Here is a 24,275-nt window from a genome sequence, read left to right as displayed (position 1 = left end):
TGAAGTTAGTTGTGCTATCGATTTGGCAATTTCAGTTTTTTCAAAACTTTTCACTTGCAGCACCAATTTCTTAAAGTTCCTTTTTCATCTGAAACGCAAGTTGAACTCATTCGGCACTTTAGTCTTGGTCCTAATCTTATAAAAAAATTAGTGCATCTTGCCTTATCTCTGCAAGTAAAGCAATGCTTATGTTAGCTTAACCTGATATAATGTAGTACAGTTCTGCAATGTTTACGATAATCATTTCAGTGCTGTTTTGATGTTTTACAGCCAGTTTCTTCATCAAAAGTTAAAGCCAAAGTAAAAGTCAAAGTAATGTCTAAAGTAAAAGTAACGGTCAAATTCAATTTTTCTATTAGTTTTGCTGTCACTTTAGCCTTGAAAAAAACGTATTTGACCGTTACTTTTACTTTAGACATTACTTTAACTTTTGATAAAGAAACTGGCCGTAAGAGTACATGAAGTTTTGGTATAAAGCAGAACAACTTTTTTTTTAATTATCTTAAAAATTGGTCCTTCGATACGATATTTTATTAAAAGGACCAGTTTACTCTCACAAATACATATATTACTGTAGTTTTAATAAGAAATAAATTATGTATAAAATTAGCATATAAAAATAAAAGTAGCTAAGTACTTCAGATATTCTAATTGTAGCTGGCATTATTTGGCGCGCATTTTATTGATTTTGGCGAAGATTTCATTTTCGATCGATAATGCCTATCGATCTGTCTTTACTGATAGTCTTTCTTTCACCAGTGTCCCAAAATACACATAATATTTTTTTGCCTAAATTGTCCCCATTATTTTAATTATTCAAATAACTATTACAATGAACAGACTGTCGTTAATTGCCCAAATTATATGATATCAAATTCTATAATTAGTTCAGTTTTTTCATACGCAAATCATATGCGATTCATCCTTGGTGCGTAACGTTCACTTTTGATGTTAATGTTACATATAAGTGTATTATTTGTTTCTCATAGACTTTGTTAGATTTTGAAGTTGGTCTTAAGGTTTTCGGCCTACTTCTGTTGATAATATTTTTGTCCTTATGAGCGTAAAAAGGACCAATATTTATTTAATACGTGGGAGTGTTTTGTTTTAGTTCAATGTTTGGGTGATATTTATACACAGTTTCATTGTTTATAGACTAAGATATATGCAAGTGAAAATGTTGTATCTTATAACTTTAGTGAGGTGATTTGAGTGACAATTTTAGTGTTTTGTTAACAATGAAGAGAATCAAGCGAATATTCTCCTTCGGGAAAGGAGGTAAAGTATATAAATTATAAGTTAATTATTTTAAGATTAAAAACTTGATTCCTGACATAAATAGTCTGTTATAAATCGACATATATGTTATCTAATTTTTAACTTAACTCCTTAGCTATATTCAATACAAAAACTACGATTTTTGTTTAGAATAGTTTCAGGCCACGAATCCTTGGAACAAACATTGAATGGGATCATTCTAAAAATAACAATCGTCTCAAAGGACCAACTCCCATAAGTCCCTTGACACATCCTGTCAAAAATACCCACACCGACAGGTCGGCATTTCGCCTACTCCCAATTTATGATGATATCACTCACGCTATACTTACCAACCAATTGTAAACGTGAGGTGTCGACCTTGTCTATGAGATATTTCACAAACGAATCAAAGAACACCCACTTTTTATAATTCTAGGAGTAACGACCATGTTTTGTTTTTAAAAGGCCCATTGTGGTCTGATGTCATTTGTTTTAAATTGATGTACTTACTTGTGTAATGATGGGCGTTATTGCCGGCTGTTTAGGCCTATTTAGCGTAGTGGGCTTTGCTCTGATTTGAGCCATTTAGGTACCTTAAGTGTTTTGGAGAATTATTTTTAACCTGCACTATATTGGTCAGAAGTTAGAACTGAATATGTTTGAGATATTCAATATAGCCACCTTAATGATTTAGCAAAATGGTTGAGTAATCCACAAAGCTATTCTCAGAAATCTTTTTCTTACCAAATGATTCACACGCGCTTTTAATTTCAAAGCTCGACGCTCCAGGCAACGTTAGAATGATTTCAAAGAAATTAGCCCGATTGAAGTCACATGCTTTGACCCCCTGACCTTCAAATCATCACAAACTAGGAACCACAAAAGTGTCGGCAATTAGTTCTACTGTTCTGGTGTCTGATGTCATATTTTTGAACACTCCGTTCAATTTGATTGACCTCGCGTGCTGAAATACAGGTTGTGACAGTTATCTATGCAATTCTCAATAGAGTGGGACGTATGTACAATGTACAGTTTACAACGTGACAGTAGGTTCAGTTACTATTGAATGCTATTGTCAATGGTTGAGATAGAAATTCTTAACTTCCAATATAGTATTTCGTACTTACATAATTCGATCAATGTGGTCAGTCTCACACGTTTTAAAAGGCATTTAATAGGAGTACTTGAATTCTCGTAGTCATGTATCAGTTTTTCGTAAATTCTAGACTAGATAGACGCTCTATTTATACGTGTCGATAGAAACCTATTGATTTCATTAAGCCGTTATTCTGAACAACTAGTGATTCATCGGTGGAGCTCGCCGTGCAAAAAACTCAATGCGTCTTACACTTTTCCCTCTGCTAGAAGAAATAATTAGATTACAAGATTATATGATTATTACAGTCTGAGCTAAACTTCTAGTTTCACTTCTATAATAATAGCCCACGAGTATAGACAAAGCGTTTTCGAATCTTAGTTCTCTGCGTAATTTTGGTCTGAAATCTGTCGTCGCGCCGTTTCGGTCATACCGTATTGTGTCACACCGTCAGTCTAGCTCACCAAGTTTCAGTAACGCGATCGCGGCCAACTATTCAATATTTTCTGTACTTTTAATATTAGTTAAATGTATTTGAGGATCTATATTGTGTATGTTGAGAGGACCGTGGAACGAGTGGAGCGGAGGCGGCGGGAACCAGGTGCCTAGTGAAGCGTAAAATTGTTTTTTTCATACGAATTGGAATGGGGCGTGATTTTGTGAATCAGTGTGGTGTTGTTAAGTGCGCCATGCTTACTTCAGAGGTTAAGCATGAAGTTAGTAAGGTTCGGAAAGTCATAGACTTTGTTTATGGTGTTTGTATACAGTTTAAAATCAGAACGGTTGTTTTTTGTTCGTCTGTTCTTGCAATAGTGTTTCGCAATGGAGCTTCGCGAGATTTTTATATCGGTTACGCTGTTGCGTTGTTTAAAAATTGTTTTGTTGAAATAATAAGTGCAATCTGTGAAATTACAAGCCTAATCTCTTGTCTCTTAGGTTATAAAACTATGAGTAGTTTATAATTATGCTGTTTTGGAGATAATTACAAAATAGCGAAACCTTAAGATTTAGGTGGATTGTTTGGGAGATATCTTTAGGTACTTTTTATTAATGATTATTTCTACAACGACAAACTTCATTTCATTAATTGTACATTATGGATAGGTCAAGAAACAATGTCAGTTCATAACTACATCTAATGATAGTCTGTAAATAGCGATTTGATCTTAGAAACAACTGTAGACTTGTTTACATTCAATTATAGTTCGGCCATTCAGAGAATGCGTTCCTGACACGTCGCGATTGAACTGACGACGTAACTACATTCATTGATTATTGATATAATAATGTTGTTTTAATGCTCCTCAATTGTTAAAACGGTAAACAACCAGCAAAAATATTTTTATCGTAACTGCAACGCCATTGCAAAGTTACGTCGTCAGTTCAATCGCGACGTGTCAGGAACGCATTCTCTGAATGGCCGAACTATAGTGAAAGAATTACTGTAATATAAAGGTTTGCATAGTGAATTATCTCGGTCATCGTTTAGTCTTCTGGTCTTTTTAAAGATATTACGAAAAGAGAATGATGTGATTATTTTAATTGATTTTAGAATTCTGCATTGTACACTGATTCTGGGCCCCAGTACAAAGCATTTTTAAGTATGTCTGTACCTTACAATTCTTCTCTTAGTTGCATGCTAATCAGGTTCGATTACATACAACTTTCATAAGACTTCTTCTTGCTATTATCTTATTATCAATCGTAAAGACACTGACCTTAGTCTCATAAAATATGTTTCCGCTTATTAACAAAAAAAATCGTCTTTCACAGAGGAATCGAAGAACGCCGCCCGCATATTCACAGAGCAGTCATCGAACCTTCTAGAACGCCTGGATGTGCTGGAACGACAGCTGCACGAGAGGATCGCGAGCCACATCCCTCGCGATCTCGACACGTTGGAACACCTGGTGCTGCAGCATAAGGATTGGGAGACCAGTGTACATGCGCTGAACAGCGATGTGGAGGAAGTACAGGCTACGTTTAGAGGTGAGGGGTGTTTTTAAGATTTATTAAATGATCAAGGTGTATACTTGGGTGGTGGGTACTTATATTCCAGCACCAGTACTCGAAGGGTAAATGTAAATATGGCTCTGGAGGCTCTTATGTAAAATGAAACATATACATAAATGATGCATTTTTCTCAATTAGTAACGGACCATTTATTGGGGTCTGGTGATACTGTTTACTTTTTGAGTGTTTTACAAATACTTAAATCTTTTTGAATATTGTAACTACATATTTTTATATTGTTAGTTCATTTGGCAGTACCTACCTAACTATGTACTTTTTCTAACTCTAAGTTGTATAAAGATTGATCAAATATCAGATAGAATTCATTCAGTATTTAAGCTTGTTATTAGTAGTAATAATTATAAAATTGTTTTCGTTTGACAGGCATTGCTCTCAAGACTCCCGCTATGAAGAAGAGCCTCGACAAGGTGATGGGCAAGTGGAACGACATGCAGACCAAGAGCCAACTCTTTGTCGAAAGGTAAACAAACAATGTTATTATTAACAGTCCATATATTATAGTGTTTTGATCTATTTGTATTATCTTCTGATATGTGGAGTGAAGTAATTTAAGGTCATTGACAATGTTGGGTCCTTTGAGACGCGTTTCTCGGGACTATTAAGTCTCAGATATTTGGAAGTCTAACGTAGGGCTAAAACCAATACGCTGAAGCCCTTTTGAGACACTTTTAATGGTATAAATATTTATTAACGTGATAAGGTGTTCTTGTAAATCTAAGAACATAAAAAAAAATATGATTTACCTATGATTTCATCTCCCGAACCTTTTCCCAAATACGTTGGGGTCGGCTTCATGTACCTATGATTTATGACATAATATTTGTGTTCCAGGCTGAAGTTCGTGGAGATCGTAGTGAACAGCATGGAGGAGAATCACCAGACGATATCAGAGTTCGAGATCAAACTCGCTCAGTTCAACGACCTGCCGAATGATGTTGAACTGTTGAAGGATGTAAGTACTTGTTACTTGCCATTAACATGCTAAAATAGAACCAAGACCTTATTACATCATTTATATTAAAATTTTACTTGGATGAGAAATTCATCAAATCAAGTTTAGAACTGCTTCCAACAGTAGGATTAACAGCAGTCTTTAAATTAATTCTAAGTTACATTACCTACTTCCAAGTTTCATTCAAAATCAATTTTGTGTTTTTTGTGCAAAAGAGGAACAAACATCCATACCCACAAACTTATCTATAAATACAAGCTTCAGCGTTTATAATATTAGAAAGGATGAGCAAAGCATTTTGGTCCTTCTTATACAATAGGACCATTAAACGTAGTACACACTTCAAAAGCCGGATTACATTTATAATGTTTCCAATATAATTTACTCCTCTCCTAACTTTTATTTCCCTCACCAGATGCACGAAGATCTTCTCCGCATGCAAGTAGCAGTAAGCAAGCAACAGATCCAAGTAGACCAAATGAATGATGACGCGGAGAACTGCCGCCGTCTGGTAGAAACCTCTCGAGCTGGTCTCCCGCACTCCTCACTGCCGAGAGCAGGGAAACACATCGACCTGGAGAGACTGGATAAGGAAGTCTCTCAGCTGAATAATAGGTGGAATAATGTGTGCAGTCAGTTGGCTGAGAGGTGAGTTTTGGTTATTTAACGGGTGTTATGAATGATCGAGTTCTATTTAAGATACTTTACAGTCCAGCTTTGTCCATGTTTGCAGTTTGTACAGTTTTGCCTAAGTTACATCACGAGAAAGTCAAAATTTTTATTTCGATTTCTAAATAATTCGTGTTTCTAGCAGCAGAGAAAAGAAAACTATTTTTTATTCAAGATTGGTGTTCAAAAAGTGCTGTTTTGCAGCTGAGTTAGAACAAAAGATTTTGAGTTTAATTTTGACATTTTCGAGTCAGTTTTCCACACAGTCAGACAGCTCAATGCTTGGATAGAATTACTACATATTAAAGCTTAAAATCTACTTGCATTATAACCACAGATTTTTTCTCCACAGACTCCGTAGCTGCGAAGCGGCCTACCAACTCCTGCGCAACTACAGCGCCGGCCTAGAGAAAGAGGCTGAATGGATCGACGATGCATACAGCAAGTTGCAGGCTCAGCCTCCCATCGAAGTCAAGCCCAGGGAACACTTCGAACCAACCAGGGTGAGAATACTAGTATTAGTTAACTCTAGAATGCCTGTATAAAGGTTTTGCAAGTTAATGTTCACGATACGTAAATTAACATGGAGTCTGAAAGTACAAACAAGGGTAATTTCCATTGAAAAAAAGCATTCGGTACCCTTATACAATCGTACGTAGATTTTACTTTTTGAGCTGGTAGTTAATAAATCTGTCATCGGCTTTTCGTTCGTGTTATAAATGTGGTTACTCAGGAGATATTAACCGGCAAAATGAATGACAGGGTAATATTTAAATCATGTGATGTAAACACACGCTTAATTCGCCGAATTATGATTACTTATCGAGAACTTAAGCTTGCAAAACTCACAGTAGACACTCTGGATAACTTTTCAACGATTGTTTTTTATACTTTTTATTCATCAAAGAATTTTAGAACATCCAGCCATATAAGCCCTGTCAGAAGGATTTACTTTTTACCGAGATAGAAGTTGGATCGTACCAGGATTTTGACAACAGACAGTCCTAAAGTTAAGATTCATCAGGAATCGGGTTGACTTGTCAATGGGTTGTCGGTTAACTTAAGAGTTTTAAGGTCTCTGCACACAGCGGGCGCGGCGCGGCGGGACGGGACGGCGACGCGACACTGAGCAATTGTAATGTACTAGATATTACGGATGACGCCACACAGAGCCGTCCCGCTCGACGCGACGTGACCGGACGATCTGGTACATTGTGTCGCGTCGCCGTCCCGTCCCGCCGCGCCGCGCCCGCTGTGTGCAGAGACCATTAATCTCAGTTTAAAGGTTTATAACCTCATGTGGAAAGAGTAACTAATTTGGTCTCAATTACACTGTATAATATTACATGATTGCATGTAATTTATTAACGTTAAACTTAATGATAAGACGGTTTCTGGATATTGGTCTTTTGGGACGAATTTTGTAATTTAAGAAAGCATGTTACTATGATTATTTTTGGGAATACCGTTAATTATTATTGTTATAAGAATTTATGTCACCATAAAAGGAAGACGGATTTTCGCACTATATTATGTTACTCATTTATTTAAATTAAAAATAATATTTTGGACTAACGAAAAAATTTAATGTCACTCCAATATATTCATTGCACTGAACTAATTCTAATGTTACCGGGTGTTACGTGGTTATTCACAGAATCTACTTACTACCGTCGTGGAGAGGACACCTAAGATTGAAAAGGTTAACGTTGATGGTGGCAGATACATAAGGGAGGCTAAGGTAAATATAAAAACACTAAAGTCTTACCTCCAAATGCTGAAACGTTACTCAACTTTTGTCGCAAAATTTTATGTAAGTTTTGACGGAACAGTGTGAGCAGTTCTTAAAGTTAAGTGCCGTTTCAGTGTTCGGCTGTTAGACTTTCGATCAGGCTGTGGCGTTATGTGGAACTTTCTAGAATTCTAGATTGTGTTTTGTTTAATCTCGATTTGGACTGGTTTCATTGGGATTTTTTAAGTAATTCTATACGCAATGGAACCATTTCACATCGATAGTCGATTGTTTTAGCCAGTTTTCTTCTAGAAAATTCCACAAAAATACGTATAAAAATGTTCAGGATTATTTTGATGAGAGGTTCTGAGTGATGTGAGTTCGGTCCAGCGTTTCGTTCCTGCTATGTTCTGCTTCGTTCTCTTCTTTCAAGACTCTTCGTATATCAGAGGTGATTTTGGCGCAAACTCGACACAAACGCACGAAAGCTTTCGCCCTTAAAACATAACGCTTGCCGATTTCACTAAACAAAGCTTTGCGATTTAATTCTAATCGATTTGAATTGATTGCTTTCGACTAATCGTAATCATGTGAATGCGAGATGTGTGTGTGATCGACTAAAATGTGAAAAGCAATTTATTACTGCTCGATACTGCATTGTTGTGTGACTAAATGTTTAGTGGACTCTATAAGGGTCCATTTTGTGCGTGCTTTTGTATGTCACGTCATTCGTCAGCCATAAAAAAATCCTATACTTTCGGTCATCTATGTGTGCCTATATTTACCGTTTTTTGGTGCATAGCCAGTAAGTACAAACAACGCTATTTTCCTTTCAAAACTGTCAGTCGTCAACGGCACAAAACATTCGGCACCCAATTTCTTACAATTCTTCTTCATATAGTAAAAATAGAATGGTCAAAAAAATGTTTCCGTTTCGGTGGAATTCAAACCTATGAGATCATATTTAGAACGCGAATTTGAAATTCAAATTAATTTCTTGTAAATAGCTTCCGAAAACAAATGACTTCGTTGTTCTTTTTTCAAATGTGGCTTTGCATGCATTGTTTATGGTGTCTCAATGTTGCCAGACCAATATATCTACCATTTTTTCCAGTAAACTAGCAACACTTTTTGTGGGTTTCTTTTTTTTCAATATACATACACAGTTTCTTTTGCTTAAATGTGCACGACTTGGGTACTAGTCTAGTGTGACCGCACTTTTGGTGTTGCACGCTTCAAAAATACCTGTTTACTGTACAGGCCTATCTGTTCCATCCAGCATGATCATCCCGCTGTGAGCTGGACTAGTGTTGCCAGTGAAAAAATATTATGAAAGGCTGTATGGATGGTTAAGATCAGTAACTGGATCAATATTTGTTTTTAGTAATTGTATTGAAATAGGTTTTTTTTTAAGATACTATTTACTGGTCTTTCTAGTCGATGATCTATGAATGTGATGTTATGATTGTGAATCTCACATATTTTATAAGTACCATTGAATTATGTTCAAGTGTGTAAGCTACTATGAAAGGATACAAATTAAATTCTAATGAATGCTTTATTTAAAGATGGCAGATTGTTTTTTTCACACCCACGGAGTAAACTTTTTCCTCCCCAAAATTAAGGAGATTCTCATTTCAACCGCGATTTTTTTTATCTGAAGCTTAAAGGTGTAAAGAAAAAGCAGTCTGCTAATAAAACTAACAGCCCCCTATAACCCGCTTGACCCTAACCCCACATAGATTTACTCGTCCCGCTGCCAACGATACGCCGAATGGCTATGCGATGAGGTCCACCCATCCCTCGACATGCGCCAACTTCGTCGTCAAGCCGACATCGAGCTGGCCGAGCGCTTCCGAGCGAGGGGCCGAAGTGATCCCGAACGGATCCCGAGTGGATCCGAGGCTGTGGCGAGGGAACTGGATGATCTGAACGCGAACTACCAGAGACTCATGGATATGCTGTATGAGAGGCTTCGAAGGATCGCCGCCGCTAATCCGGGAGACATCGTCACTTTGGTAAGTGGAGTTTGAGAATTTTCTTGTTATAGTTACTTGGGTTAGACTTGTAGGATTAAAACATGGTGAAATATATGAAAACCACGCGACTGAATTTTATTGGAACTCTTCAAAAAGGAAACTAAAGAAGACTCTAGGTTTTCTCTATTTTCCCCTCAATCAGTCCAATATAATGGAAATCTTTCATCATCATCAGCCTATCGCAGTCCACTGCTGGACATAGGCCTCTCCAAGTGCCCGTCACTGAGATCGATTTTCGGCTTTATACAAGCTGTTGATTTGCATCCGTGCCATATTCAAGGAGGTAATTATGCTAATGATTCTCGACCCAAATCAATAAAAAAATTGGTACGTAATTTTTTTTCTTTCAATTTTTTTTCGGAATTCCGTAAATGTCATCCAGCCTTATTTAAACTTGGCGCGTATGTTACTGGCGTTAAAACCGTGCTGCACCCTCACACAAACGCAAACACAAAGCATACGCAACGATCACTCATAAATTTCATTCATAAAATTGGATTACTTCGGAAATACCACGACATTACAATGACATAAAAAAGCAGTGCATATTAGTTATTTCCAATCTACTGTAATTCCAATCGATTATTTACGTATTGTATGTCCTCCTCCTGAACTATGGCACAAATGCAAATCAACACCTTGTATAATGGAAATCTTTAGCTATTGGGAAGAACTCAAGAATATTTTTGAAAGTTTATTAACATTTCTAATAATATGATCTAATAATCCTCTTAGTGTAACCCAAGCCCAATGATGATATGATTTATTTTATAGTCTACCAAATTATGTCATAGAGCATGCAGTAATGACACCATAGATTTATTACAAATTGGCATTTGAACATAAATTATAAGTATGACTTCATAAACATATAATTCAGAATTGCGCATAAAATCACAACAACAAAAGATGAAAAATAAACCAATTGAACGTGCCAAAGAGGTTTATTAGCAGAATTAATACAAACTCTGATGACTCTGGTAATGAGAATGGTCCATAATGCATTTTAAATTACGAACGTTGTCACGTGTCATAGTAGGTATATTACAGTTTATATAGTATATTATATAGTTACTTAGTAGGTAGATAGTAAAACGTAATAGGTACCTATTAGGTTGATAAAAAATACAACTATAACACAATTTGTGACCAGATATAATTTTTATTTGTTTCTTTTGGTTCCAAAGACGGTTTTCCTATAGGTAACTTATGGTCGTATTAAAATGTTCAAAGGAGGCATGGTAACGAATATCCAACATGTAAAATCTAAACATGTGTATACCATAAGGTATATCACATTTTTTTTAAACCAACTCTTTAATAATAACGCGTATTCGCGGGTTCGTTCTAATAAAAATGGCACAAAACTAGCTTGTTACATAAACGTGTCCTTCTAATGTTTTCTGAGCAATGTCAGTCATAGAGTTTGACCTCATAGACATGTCATTAGATGGAAAAAACACAAATTGCTTCACACTTGAGTTATGGTCATAACTTTGAGGTTTCTGTTTGCTGTTTTCATTTGGCCTCTTGAAAATTGAGGAAAACAACATTATTTACTTTTTTTGACAACATTTTTGGCCTTAACTGCCTATATTGATTTAATTATGATCTAAATAATGTTCTGGCTACTTTACTAAAGAACGAAATAATTAATCTACATAAAAAATCTTGGTCCTTTTCTACCAAACCCTTTCTACCAAAGCTTCTCGATCTTTCGATCTAAAAATAACACAACAAAACACATTAACGTATATATTCATTCTACCAAGCGCCGGCGCTTTCTATCATCTATACATATTCAAGACACGGTGTACCCGTGTAACGTAGTTGGAAAACCAAGCATTGGCATCAAACGTTTACCTAATTCACTTATGCGTAGTGATGTCACCTTTAGGTCATCGACGCTCAAGGCCGTTCACTATTTAAATTTTGACGTTTAGGATTCTTAAATTGAATTTTAACGTATTTGTTTTTTCTGTTAAACTCTATGGTTCTGGGAACCGTTAAATTTTTTAAGGGAAATAAGAAGGTTTAATGTCAAAAATAGAGCTATTTGTAACCGTAAAAGAATTTGCCGATTTTACGTAAAAATTACAACAAATTCTATGTAAACAGGATGTTTAATGAATTAATTAAATAAATACATATTTGGTCTGAATTCTCATCTCAGATCTAGCTTGTTTGAATGACTAATTGCTTCCAAATCATGACTCTGATATCCAATAAATTATTCAATTATATTAAATAAATTAACCTCAAGAATTTACCTTGACAAATATTTTTATATTCCCGCTTCCGGCACACCCACATGGCCAAATATTGCCAAAACAATTGCGTATATCTTCGAATTGCATTTAATATAATTAGCGGAGTACCATTTATTATCTGCCCACTATACGCTCTTATATGTACAATGTGTGGGCTTAAGGATCAGTCTTAAATGGAAATAGCTTGATTGGTCCTAGACTTTATTACGATGATTTCATTGTAGGCATGTTTTATATCGGATTGTAGTCATGGTCAGTGGTTTATATGGTTTGTTTATAGTAGAGTATTTAAAAAAAGTTATACAAAACCAATTTATTTTACTCGCATCGGAAAGCACGTAAATGTCGGTCCTGCGCCTGATCTCTCTCAGATCGAGTCGCATTGCTGTCCCATCGGGCTATGAGAATGAAGGAATAGTGCGCAATTGGCTAATCTCCTTATATGAGAACAGCCGCCGTAGCCGATAATCGGCTAGGAGGACATCATCATCATCATTTTGCTTACATCGTGGCATCAAATAGGTGTAACTTTCGCGAAGCTTTAATTAAAAGATTATCCTCAAATAGATTCCTTTAGAAATGGAAACTGTTGATTACTTCTCAAACTTCATTAACCTAAAGTCATTTAACAAGACGTTATCGCTTCAGAGGTCTTGAGGTTCGATTCTCGGGTCGGGCAAAGTGTAATTGGTGTTTTCAGTTAGAAAGTCCTTAGTTATAGCTTTCGTTTGAAGCTTTCCGATACACGGAGATAAATCCGCTTACAGGTTTCGCCCACTATCGTACAAGTATCTTAAATATTGTTCGGGAAATGTGGGAGGAAGAAAGTGCAGCGCGACTTAGCTAGTTAAAGCTATACCCACTATTCGAAGACAAATACGGATGCTTTGAAATACTAAGCTTTAGTATATTATACACTAAATACTAGCATCCAACAGGGCGCCAGAAACCCGTCGCTCGTAAAAACTTCTTCGTGCACCAGGATAAAAAGGGACCTTCAGCATTCCTCATTAAATGGCCCATCTAACACTGAAATATTTTTTCAAATCAAGCTTGTAGTTCAAGCAAGCCAGCAAACAAACTTTTCACCCTTAAAAGTCCGTAATTTTTTTTTGTAGTAGGTATTATCCACTAGAAGACATTATGGTCCTAATCTACGCTAACTTTTAAAAATTCAGCACTATCACATAAATCTTGCTATCACGAAGTATTCCATCAAAAAGTTTGGCAACAAACTTTGTACAAACCGTAAAAAACCAGCAATAAAACCATCCAGTTAAACCGTAGTTCGTTGAACCCAAAGTTTCGCAAAAAACAGATGCATACATCGCTACCCGTGGCTGTTACACAATGGGGTCGGAGACCAGCCTTGTCCGTGGCTTCGGGGGTATTATTAATACTAAATATATAAATCTTCCTGGAAGTATAAGCGATAAAGATAAAAATAAACCGGCCAAGTGCGAGTCGGACTCGCGCACCGAGGGTTCCGTACAAATGCTGTATAGATAAAAAGTGAGTTTCGCGCCAACCGTTCAGTTTAGAACAATCATAGTTATGGCAATTTCGTGAGAGTCAAAATAGTTAATATTTTTTATTTTATAATATAACTAAAATAGTAGGCCAGTACCTTGTAAAAGTTATTTTATTGAAGTTATTTATATACAACATTTTATAGTCATCATTCAGAAATCTGATTGAAAATAACTAATTATGTCTTAAAGGTCATGGGGCATATCTGACCCGCTTTGTAAAAAGTGGCGGACATGAATCAAAGTAGTTTTAAATCGTGGAGAATGGTATGACGTTTCTTTGAATATAAATATTTTATTAAAATTCCATGGAGACGAATGTCCAGGATCGTTTGAAAAATATAAAAGACAAGCAGTTTCAGAGGATTGTACAGGTTGCAATGCTAGTTTTTATTGTTAAAGACATTTCATAAAGAAGGAAGGTGCCAATCCGGATGACCAGGATCTGATGAGGATCTAGAAACCCTGAGAAATCGAGGGCAACTCTTGAATATTGTAGGCACGCATCGAGTCATAACCAGACATGTGAGTGTATTTTTGAGGGTACTGGTAAACAGTGAAGGTTTGGAGCTGATTTGATTATGGAAACTACAGAGAGTCAAGGGAACTCCCGAACGGTATGTTGCAACTACCACGTGTTTGGGCTTATTTTATTCGTATTGGCGAAGACTTTCCACAAAGATAGGTTTGACTGCCATTGTGGGATCGACAGCTAAGATCAGATATAGTTATGGGAACTCCTTTACAATTTATAACGTAACCTTGTGTTGGAACTTATTTTATTTTAGGTGATGAGAATTCACTACTAACTTGGGTTAAAGCAGCCATTGCAGGAATGGGATCTTTTATTTTTGAGGGATTAATCACCCAAAGAGCCCCAGTTTCAGGTTTTTTTCGAAACCGCCTGACGACTTGTAGCTGTCGAATTGTAACAACGACTTCTAGAGAGTAGGATTCGGGGCTGCTGGCTTTACGTTTCTATATAGAGCCTTGACAAAAGTGTAATTCTGTCCCTTTCTTTGTTTTATAAAGTCGGCATTATTTTATTTTGTAGCATTTTACAAACAAATCCAACTTCAAACATAAAAAAGCAACAAGAAAACAAAAGCAAGAAAGAAATTAAAAAGATGTTAGGTGCATCGGTCTAGAAGTCGGTGTCTAGAGGATGCATCTATATTTATTTTACCACCGAGATCTAGACCGATGCATATAAACAGTTTTCTTGTTGTTTTAGAAGTAGTTTTTTTTTTTTGTAAAAAGTTTTTATTTTTAACTTTTGTGAAAAGTTCTCGTCAATACGAATAATATAAGCCCAAACACGACGTAACTAAAACATACCGAGTTCTCTCGACTTTCTCACGTCTCCATCATCAGATAAGCTCTAAACCTTCACTGTTTGATAGTATCACCAGACATACATCTGAGAATCAAGTTTTAATCCTGTGCATGCCTTCAATTTCTGATAGTTGCCCTCGATTTCTCAGGATTTCCATCATCAGATCCTGACCTGATGACAATGGAAATAAACGGTGAGTATACTCTTTCACTACAAAGAAATGATTTCTCAAATCCGTCAAACTTGGTCGTTTAAATTCCCCATTGAAATGAGGAAAATATTTGATGTTTACACCTGATTTTCTCTAGATTCCCATGGTTCACATTGATGCGACTATATAATGCCATAGTAAATCAGAGCCTTTATCATTATACTGTGCTATATTTCGTTCGTATCCACCGTGGGTATGGTTTTCATACTAAGGTGCCCAATGACCTTTGAATGATTTAAAATTTTTCACAGTTTAGAGGCCATTATATTTAAGAAGTGTTTGATATGAATTTCACTTTTTATTCAAAACTTTAATATCTCTACGCGTTCATGTGAAAAAGGGTAGGTAGTAAGTTTATAATTATTAAAAAAATATTTTATGTCATGTAAGCAAAAATAATATTTTTATATTTTATGTAACTTCAAATTTATCATTTTCGCAATTTTTCCTTTATCTGTACTATATAACGTTGCTTCGTGCCGAATTTTAAGATTCTGAGTTCACGGGAAGTACCTTGTAGGTTTTGATTCCCTAGCGTGTGACGGAAATTCGTCTAAGGTGTCGGTAAAACTGCTGTATCTTTTGATCGCGTTAACTTAGAAGTTTGATTTTTTCATTGCTTAAAGAGACAATAGACCTAGGTATTTGGTATAAATTTCAATTTGGTACCTTTATTCGTTCGTGAGAAATAAGGTAGTAAGTTTCATTTTATTAAAATATTTTTATTATATTATATAACAAAAAAAATGAGATTTTCGCAATTTTTCCTATATTTGCATTATATAACAATGCTTCATGCCAAATTTCAAGATTCTGAGTTTACGGGAAGTACCCTGTAGGTTTTGATTCCTTTGCGAGTGTCGAGAATTTGTTGAAAATATCGACATAATCGGTTGTATCTTTTGATTGGCTTGGCTTAGAAGCTTGATATTTTCACAGCCTAAAGGGACAATAGACCCGAGTATTTCATGTGAATTTCAGCTTGATACGTCCACGCGTTCTTAAGATAAAGGGTCTTGACAGACAGACAGACAGACAGACAGACAGACAGACAGACAGACAGACGGACAACAAAGTGATCCTATAAGGGTTCCGTTTTTTCCTTTCGAGGTACGGAACCCTAAAATATACCATATTGCAATCAACGTGCATGCCCAGCGCGATGAGTATGAGCAAATCTCTCTAGCTTGGGGTAGGCAGCAGCCCAGCAGTAGATGTTTCTAGGCTAAAATGACATAAATCAGTACACAGCTTATGACTAACTTCGACGGGATGCCCTTTAGCGATAACATCGATATAAAAACAAATTAAAGATTAAATGGATGACTAAAATATTGCAAATATTTTATACATTTTGTCCAAACACTAAACAAAAATGGTAATGCCATGCTTTTAGTCATAGGGTTTTTGTTAATAAAAATAGGCAGCGTGACGTAATTTTTGAACAAAAACACTGTTTTTTCTGCCTTGTTTACAAACTTGAGACTATGATGTCGCAGATTCTGCAGTCTACGTGAAGTTATTGAGGAAAAAATTTAAGAAGAAATTCGCTTATTTAGGTACGATTCGATACCTACAATATAAGAATATAAAAATGAGAAACGTGTTAACAATCATATCATATTTATTTGCAGTTAAGGAAAACCTAGATATTAAATCAGTTCAGTTTGGACCTCCAAATGCAGCCGAAGATTTGCGTTAACCGAATTTCCGAGAAAACAACAATAGCGTCTCAAAATATATTATTATACCTACTACCTACCTATTTTGCCTAGGCAGATGATGAGACTACTTACTCGTATTTTAAACAGAATATTTCAATAAAACGGATTATCTAGCGGTTTTCTCAAATATAGAAGAGAGGTTTAGGAAAAAAGTATTTATTCAGTTTATATGTACCTCCTCTCGTACAGGCAGGTTGGTAGTCTTATTATAAAACCAACTGTAACCTTACTACGACAAGTTTTCGACATTCATTAGCGTATATCCTGCACTTCTTTAGGCTATCACCGCAATCAGACCAAGTTGACGTTACAATAAACTCCTGCGTACGTTGGAGCGATAACTGCTATTTATAGCTGTTACGGAATTTATTAAACCGCTTACCACTAGTACCGGGGGAGGATATAGCTTGTATTTCTAGGTGTGATGAGGACATTATAGGTCTTATATTTTTCGGGATACATAGTACTTCTTTCTCCAATCCAAAAATTAAAATTAATGGTCCTAATGTTCCATAAAAATTTTAAATTTTTACTTCTGGCAGACCGAATATGTATTTCCAATAATAAACATATTGTTACAAACATCATTGTACTAATATTAAAATGAAAAATCTAATTTGCAAATGACGTCAGTAGTTACTCACAGACTAATATGCAAAAAAGTTACGTTGAATCGCTCACGTAAGCACTGATGCTAATATTTGTTAGAACTTTTTAATGCAATGAATTAATCTGTGGTTAACGATTTCGAAAAGAAAATGTAGCTGAACATTAAATTCAAAATGTATGCGTTTCACACTTGAGCAGTCTTAAAATGGTAATGATGGTCATGGAAACTGTTCCTTGCAGCTTAGTAGGTATCATCATCATCGTCATCATCTCAGCCATAGGACGTCCACTGCTGAACATAGACCTCCCCCTTAGATCTCCACAGATACCTGTTGGAGGCGACGTGCATGCAGCGTTTTCCGACGACCTTTATAAGGTAGTAGTAGGTATAAAAGAAAGTTTTACCTATGAAACCTATCTGTAGGGTCACACAAAAAAAAACTAAATACAGACAAAGGATTTGCTTCTGAACAATCCAACAATTTGTTCTGAATCACCTTTCTTTAAGCCGTTAATTATAGAATGTTCTTATAATTCTTATAGCGATGATGTAATGCTCAGCAATTAATGCTGTTTACTAAGAACTGGGAAATCTCTGAATTCTTATTTGCCTGTTTTTTAATTATTTTAGCACATAGTATATGGATATAGTATTTTTTTGTTGAATTACTTTTAGTACAACGAATATTCTGCAGTCCACAAAGATTCAAAAGCTAGTTCGCGTTCTTGTATTTTGTCACAAAGAAATGGCGTCTTCACCACGCCAAATAAAAAGCTTCCATCAAATACATCTCTTAAATAGATAATACCAACATTTAACTTATTTTCTTTAACGTTATCTAATATCTACAATAATTAATGCTGCACTATCAATGATAAATAGTCCCCAATGCTTTCTCGTCAAGTTAACGATGTGCGCCCACGCTTCGCACGGGGTAAGGCTCTTAGCGGTACCAACATGGTGTGCCAAGACCGTTAGCCACTTATTGCATGTAGCCACCCACGTGGCTAAGGCTTTGCTGGACGAATGCAACGGCTTTTTGGCTGGGATATACATTGGGTGATACGCGTGTGCGAAAGTTAGGTGTTTGAATATTGGTCCTTTGGTCTGAAGATTAGTTAGAGCTAAATTATGATGTAAAAATGATTATAATAAATGACTAGCTTCTGCAGTAGTTTCACACGCGTCTTGACAGCCTACTTCGATAAATAGGTTATGCTATCTAACTCTGAAAGATGTTTTCAAATCGGGACTTAGTTACCGAGATTGACGCTTTTAAGCAGACTCTCCAGCTTTATAATATTTGTATAACATTTCTTGCTCTCCCAGTTTCATAGAACCAAAATCAAAGCGCATATTTGTACTCCATTACAATAGGAACCCATTCAAATGGATTCTGGTAATTTCACTTAACATATTGTTCGGGTTTAAACGGCCTACCAAGCACATATGTGTTTAATGTAAACTATAAAAATATATTTAGTGTTATCAAAGCCTGGTCGCGTGAGGAATTCATAATTATTACATCTGGGTGACGTAATGTGCTCAGTAAAGTCACAGTGTCAAGGTCTGGCGATTTTATTTATCTTTTTGTTTTTAATAGGTAGCATGCAGTTTTATGGAGATTTGTCACACGTTGGATATAATTTTTTAAAGTCCAGAAAAAAAATGAAAATTGTGAACAATATTTTTCATAGAAAACTACAAGTTTTCAGACATGATTTTTATTACTCACTAGCCGTTTTTTCTCGGATTCGCCCGCGTCCCGTAGGGAAAACTTCTTACTGGGACAAAATATAGCCTACGTTATTCAGGAAAAGTGTTGCTTTCCATCAGTGAAATAATTTTTAATCGGTTGAGTAGTTTTGCAGCTTTTAGGGTACAAACAAAAAAATGTTTCCTCTTTATTATGTCCACATATTTAAGTGAAGTTTTATAAGACTTTTATAACTAAATTCTATTACCAACTTTTAATGCGAAATCAATATTCACCTCGTACACGAATCGTGCTCAAGCCCCTATTTGATCCATAAAAGTTTATCACTTTGAATTACAACGAAACAAAACCTATTGATTCCTCAGATCCGCGACTTAATATTTTAACCAGGGTTGGGTTTATAGAGGTCGCCGCAATAAACCCCAAGGTCGATTTCATTAGAACGATAACGTTTGAAAACAAACTGCTTGCCTGCAATGTTAATGGTGATAAGAAAGTTTCTAGAATTGGCAATAGGTCATTGTAGTCCGATATAGGTATAGACGATTCTTTAAATAATGTCGCTACCCAAAACTGAAGATAGGTTATTGATTTTGAAATGTATTCATAGTCAAAAAGTAACGTAATTTTGTAGTCTAGACTGTGTATAAGTTATTTCCTTATTAAATTATTTTGTTAGAAAGCAATGAACTGTAACCTGTAACTTATTGCTATGTAAATGCTTAACTTCAACAATGATAGGATTAGACTGTCTACACCTCCTTGATCGGATGAAACCTTAGCAAAAATACAAAGTGATCGTACAGATGTGCTGTCAGTCGGAACGTTGCAACGAATACCTATTCGTGATAACAATAATTTGATACGATGACTGTACAACGTCCGTTTTTTAGTAGCGCGCGAACGACGACCGGCGATCGACGCACGCCGCGCTCAATTAAACCGAACGAATTTTGGAATACGATTTTTCAGTTTCGAATTTTAAATTCGGAGTGCGATTATTGTGTGCCAGTGTTTGAACTGTGAAAAGTTTGTGCTTGTGTTTTTTTTATTGTGTAAAGAGTTTTTATGGGTTTTATAATTTTTCTTTAAAAATATCGCTTTCCAACTTTATCTGCCATTTTACAACGCCGGTTTAGCCTTATCTGTATTTATGTTTACAGATTATGAAACATTTACAACTAAGATTACTAGTCGAGATATTCGCACTAAGAATGGAAGTTAAGGAGTTAACAGACGCCCTTAACCGACTTTTTATGATTAATGTAAACGAGAAAAAATTACAGAAACCAGTTCGAAAGCATAGCCTTACTAGTTGCGTTGACATATTGGAAAAACTTCATGAAATGGAATAAAAATGTAGTCGTGTAATTACTGCTACAAGTCATAGAGTATTTTTGTTTTGTTTACAAGCCAGGTACTCAAGGTTGTCTGAAACAAAAAACTGTTTTTTCGTTTGTTTTGGGTTTCCTTTTGTAAACGAAAAACGCAACGCTTTCATAGTTCCAACGTTCAAACGGCCGTCCCTAGTTGCTAAATAGGTTTTAAGAGCAAATATTTCGTGGAATAGTATAGGGAAAAGTGACTGGCCTATTGATTTTTTTATATAAAGATAAACAGCTGTTCTTTGCACTCGACAACTCGAATGAATTCGACATTTGAATTACTCAGTATCGAATTCAGGAATTTTAACGATCTCTTTTGCTATACATTTTGTAACTTTGTTTGTACCTAATAACAATATTTTAGTAGTTACACTATACCAGAATGCTCTGTCGTATTTTCAGCAACGGGTAGTAAGGGAAAAATCGAATTATAATAAACAAATATGAAAACAGATTCGGTAACTGAAAACATGCTTATTCTTTACTTTATAGTGCATAAAATCCCACATAACATGGACATAATACAAAGATAGTACTATCAAACATATCAGAAGTATGTAATACTGAAATTAAGATAATGCACTTGGTATTATCAATACTTGTTTATTTCTTGCAATTGGATTCATCAATATCGATTAAAAATGTAAACTGGTTCTTTAAAAACAAAATTAACACATTTAAAATTCAGCTCGTAAATTATAAATTGACATCTTTCGGGAAATTATTACTAATTTATATACAAAAAGATGTATATATACCAATCTAATTTATCAATAGCTTCCTGTGTAAATCTAGTTTATTTTGCATCTTCTACATTTGTTTATATCCAAAATTCGTTAAGGAAAATGCATTCAGAATATAAAATTAACAAAACTTTAAATAAATTTGTTACAGACATCGTTTTAAATAATTTATAACAGTTCACCATATTTGTATCAATTTTATTTTTTCTATAAATTGGTCTAGACATGCTACGTTTTAGGTTTCTTTTATATCTATCAAGTCTTTGTCAAAATTTATTACTTCGTGTACAATATTTTTGAGCTTCAATGTTGAATTAAGGACACTTTTTTAGTGAACGAACAATTTGTTTAGTAAGAAATATTTTATTGTTCAATTGAACTAACATATTAGGTAGAAGTATTGTCATAAAATGACAAATATGGTGACTATGCCAAGGGATAATAAGATCTCTAACCTAATAGAAAATGTTCCGTATACATACAACATCATTATGTGCCTAGACTTTTCCCACCCTCGTTGAGAAAACGACTGCCTATTTGACCTCCTCACCAATTTTCAAAACACTCCATCACCATCAGTATAAAACTTTGTAGCCTCCAAAACATTCTAACGTAACTATATAAGCATTTATATTCAATGTCAAAGGACAGCTTACTCATAGGCGCCAATGCCTTGACATTTATTGCTAACATACGTAAGACTGTGTACAAGGGTCCCCTTTTGATCGTCGTTAGTAATTTTCTTTGATGTCATTATCTTACAAGTGTTATTCTAGAATATGTCTTATCTTAATGTATCTTCCGGGGATGCCCCTATATTTTTGCAATATTTTCTTTTGGAATTGTTGTTTGAGACTTAAAAACCAGAACTCAGAGGTCTATATCTACTATTGGATCCACATACAAATAAATCAACCTCATCTGCTCAGCGTTTTCTCAACTATGTTGGGGTTGGCTTCCAGTCTACCCAGATGCAACTCAATACCAGTGTTTTAAAAGGAGCGACAGCTTATTTGACCTCCTCAACCAAGTTACTAAAGCAACCCGATACCTCTTTCTCCTTTTTGACCTGCCTATTTTTAGTTATTTCTTATTCTCTCATCATTATCTCACTGAACTTCATTAATATGCAAAACAATTTGCAATCAGTTCACCTTGTACATTTATCTATTGGAATAGTAGTTGAATCATTACGTCATTGTCCCCTTGTCCTTATTCGTAATGTTATTTATAGTTTTGTTGTCCTTTTTTCCATCTGCTAAACGTGTTTGGTCAATTACGGGTTTGTTTCCTCAATTGTTGTGATGTGACCGTTCAGTATTAACATCTTTTACATTCTACTCGTCGATTTCTTTAAGCAATTTAGTCGTATCTTTATGTTGAAGATCGATTTTATTCAATCGATTATGGAGTTCGATTATCGCATCATCAACTCTTAGAATTGCTCCCGGAGTTATTGTAATACGCGGCACGCACAATGTATAAAATCGAATAATCGTTAATGGTAGTTAAATTTTCCCGTTGATTGTTACAAATGCAGACTGCGTTGAACTAGTTTTTATTGAACCACTTTTAAGGAAAAAGACCTATAAATATACTAACATAGCTAGTGTTTATTTGTATCCAAATGGAGTTGCCTCAGCGTTCAAGAGGTAGGTCATTGAATTAATGAAGGTGACACAATAAGCACTGAAGGGGGCCGACTATTATGCGGTGAATAAATCGCTTTAGTACGTGCTAAACAGGACAATTCTTAGTATTAAAGTCAGTAGTGCAGCAAAAATAATTTATATGGTAACTTGGAATATAACAGTCAACTTATAGTGAGACATTAGTCAGCTTAGAGTATGATTAATAAAAAATCCTTACTAGTCTTCAAGTCCAGCAGTAGTATTATCTAAATACTATTCGTATTCTATACTACAAGTTCTCTCTGTTTGTAAATACTGTCTCTTTCAACAGATGACAACGCGGAAACCCTGACCCCATTATACAGTTCCCCCAAAATAATTCCCAAACTAATCCCTGTTGCATATGACAATGCCTGCTCGCCCGTACTTCGAAAGTCATTCATGATGCCATTTGGCACCCACCTCGCAAACGGATTTGGTTCAGAACACGTGCCAAAACCACTATTTTTACACTACGACATTTGTCGCTCCAAAACCATTTAAATGATATTCGCTCTTCGATAAATTGATAATTATTTTCTTATCTGTAAATCCAGTTTGTTGCTCAGATAGTATTCGCGCGACTATCGTCGTTTCTGCTTGTGAAATATGGATTATTTTTGCTTCTTCTATGTGAGTTTTGTTATTTGTTTGTTTATTATCTGTGTACTTGATGTTGAGATGTTGGCGAAGTTTGTGTCTTATACTATTTTGTTGACGCCTCTCAGCTTTCTTAATGGGTTTCACGCGTGCTTTGAATTCTGTGATAGTTTTGCTTACAGCGTTATCTTTATCGTCCTTTATGATTGTGTATGTTTTTATTTATTGTTGATTATTTTTTCTGAACTTCAATATAACACAGTCAAGATCAATGCGATAGACTTACTATTATAGTAATTAATTTACTGTGAGAGAAACATCGAAATTTTTAACCTTAATTCTTTAATCCGCAAGGTCGACCCCATAATTATTATGACTAATCTCCATTCCATCATCACCTTTCAATACAAATGCATGTAACATGTATAATCGTTAACGGACCGTTTCGAATTCAAGGTTAGTTTGGGCATTTCTATTGCTAGTACTGAAATTATTTTCTGGTTCCCCAAGGTTGTCGCGTGTTATTGTTTCAATTGTTGTGAGTACCTGTGATATTATTGCTAGACTAGTTTTTTATTTTAATGGTCAAACACTGTCTGATGGAATAATCGATTCACCTGTGGACATTGTTGTAGCTATATGTATTTTTGGGACGTCTGAAAATATTTCTGTAACATATCGGAACATAATATTAATAA

At 35.3% G+C, this 24,275-nt stretch overlaps 1 protein-coding gene across 34 annotated transcripts in view; it reads left to right on the top strand.

The window, feature by feature from the left end:
• Positions 1 to 24,275, top strand: part of LOC124641568 (microtubule-actin cross-linking factor 1) — a 319,179-nt gene that overhangs the window by 211,177 nt on the left and 83,727 nt on the right. For 30 of the 34 annotated variants that reach the window (XM_047179691.1, XM_047179684.1, XM_047179688.1 and 27 more), the window contains 7 exons: positions 4,130 to 4,345; positions 4,754 to 4,850; positions 5,222 to 5,342; positions 5,758 to 5,990; positions 6,364 to 6,514; positions 7,669 to 7,752; positions 9,486 to 9,761. In XM_047179691.1, coding sequence (XP_047035647.1) covers positions 4,130 to 4,345; positions 4,754 to 4,850; positions 5,222 to 5,342; positions 5,758 to 5,990; positions 6,364 to 6,514; positions 7,669 to 7,752; positions 9,486 to 9,761 — 1,178 coding nt within the window. The remainder of the gene's footprint in view (positions 1 to 4,129; positions 4,346 to 4,753; positions 4,851 to 5,221; positions 5,343 to 5,757; positions 5,991 to 6,363; positions 6,515 to 7,668; positions 7,753 to 9,485; positions 9,762 to 24,275) is intronic. The other 4 variants (XM_047179706.1, XM_047179704.1, XM_047179702.1 and 1 more) reach the window with 2 other exon arrangements.

Source organism: Helicoverpa zea, chromosome 22 (assembly GCF_022581195.2).
Source record: "Helicoverpa zea isolate HzStark_Cry1AcR chromosome 22, ilHelZeax1.1, whole genome shotgun sequence".
Lineage (NCBI taxonomy): Eukaryota > Metazoa > Arthropoda > Insecta > Lepidoptera > Noctuidae > Helicoverpa > Helicoverpa zea.
The sequence above is the reverse complement of the archived record's forward strand: the minus strand, read 5'-3'. Positions and strand labels throughout refer to the sequence as shown.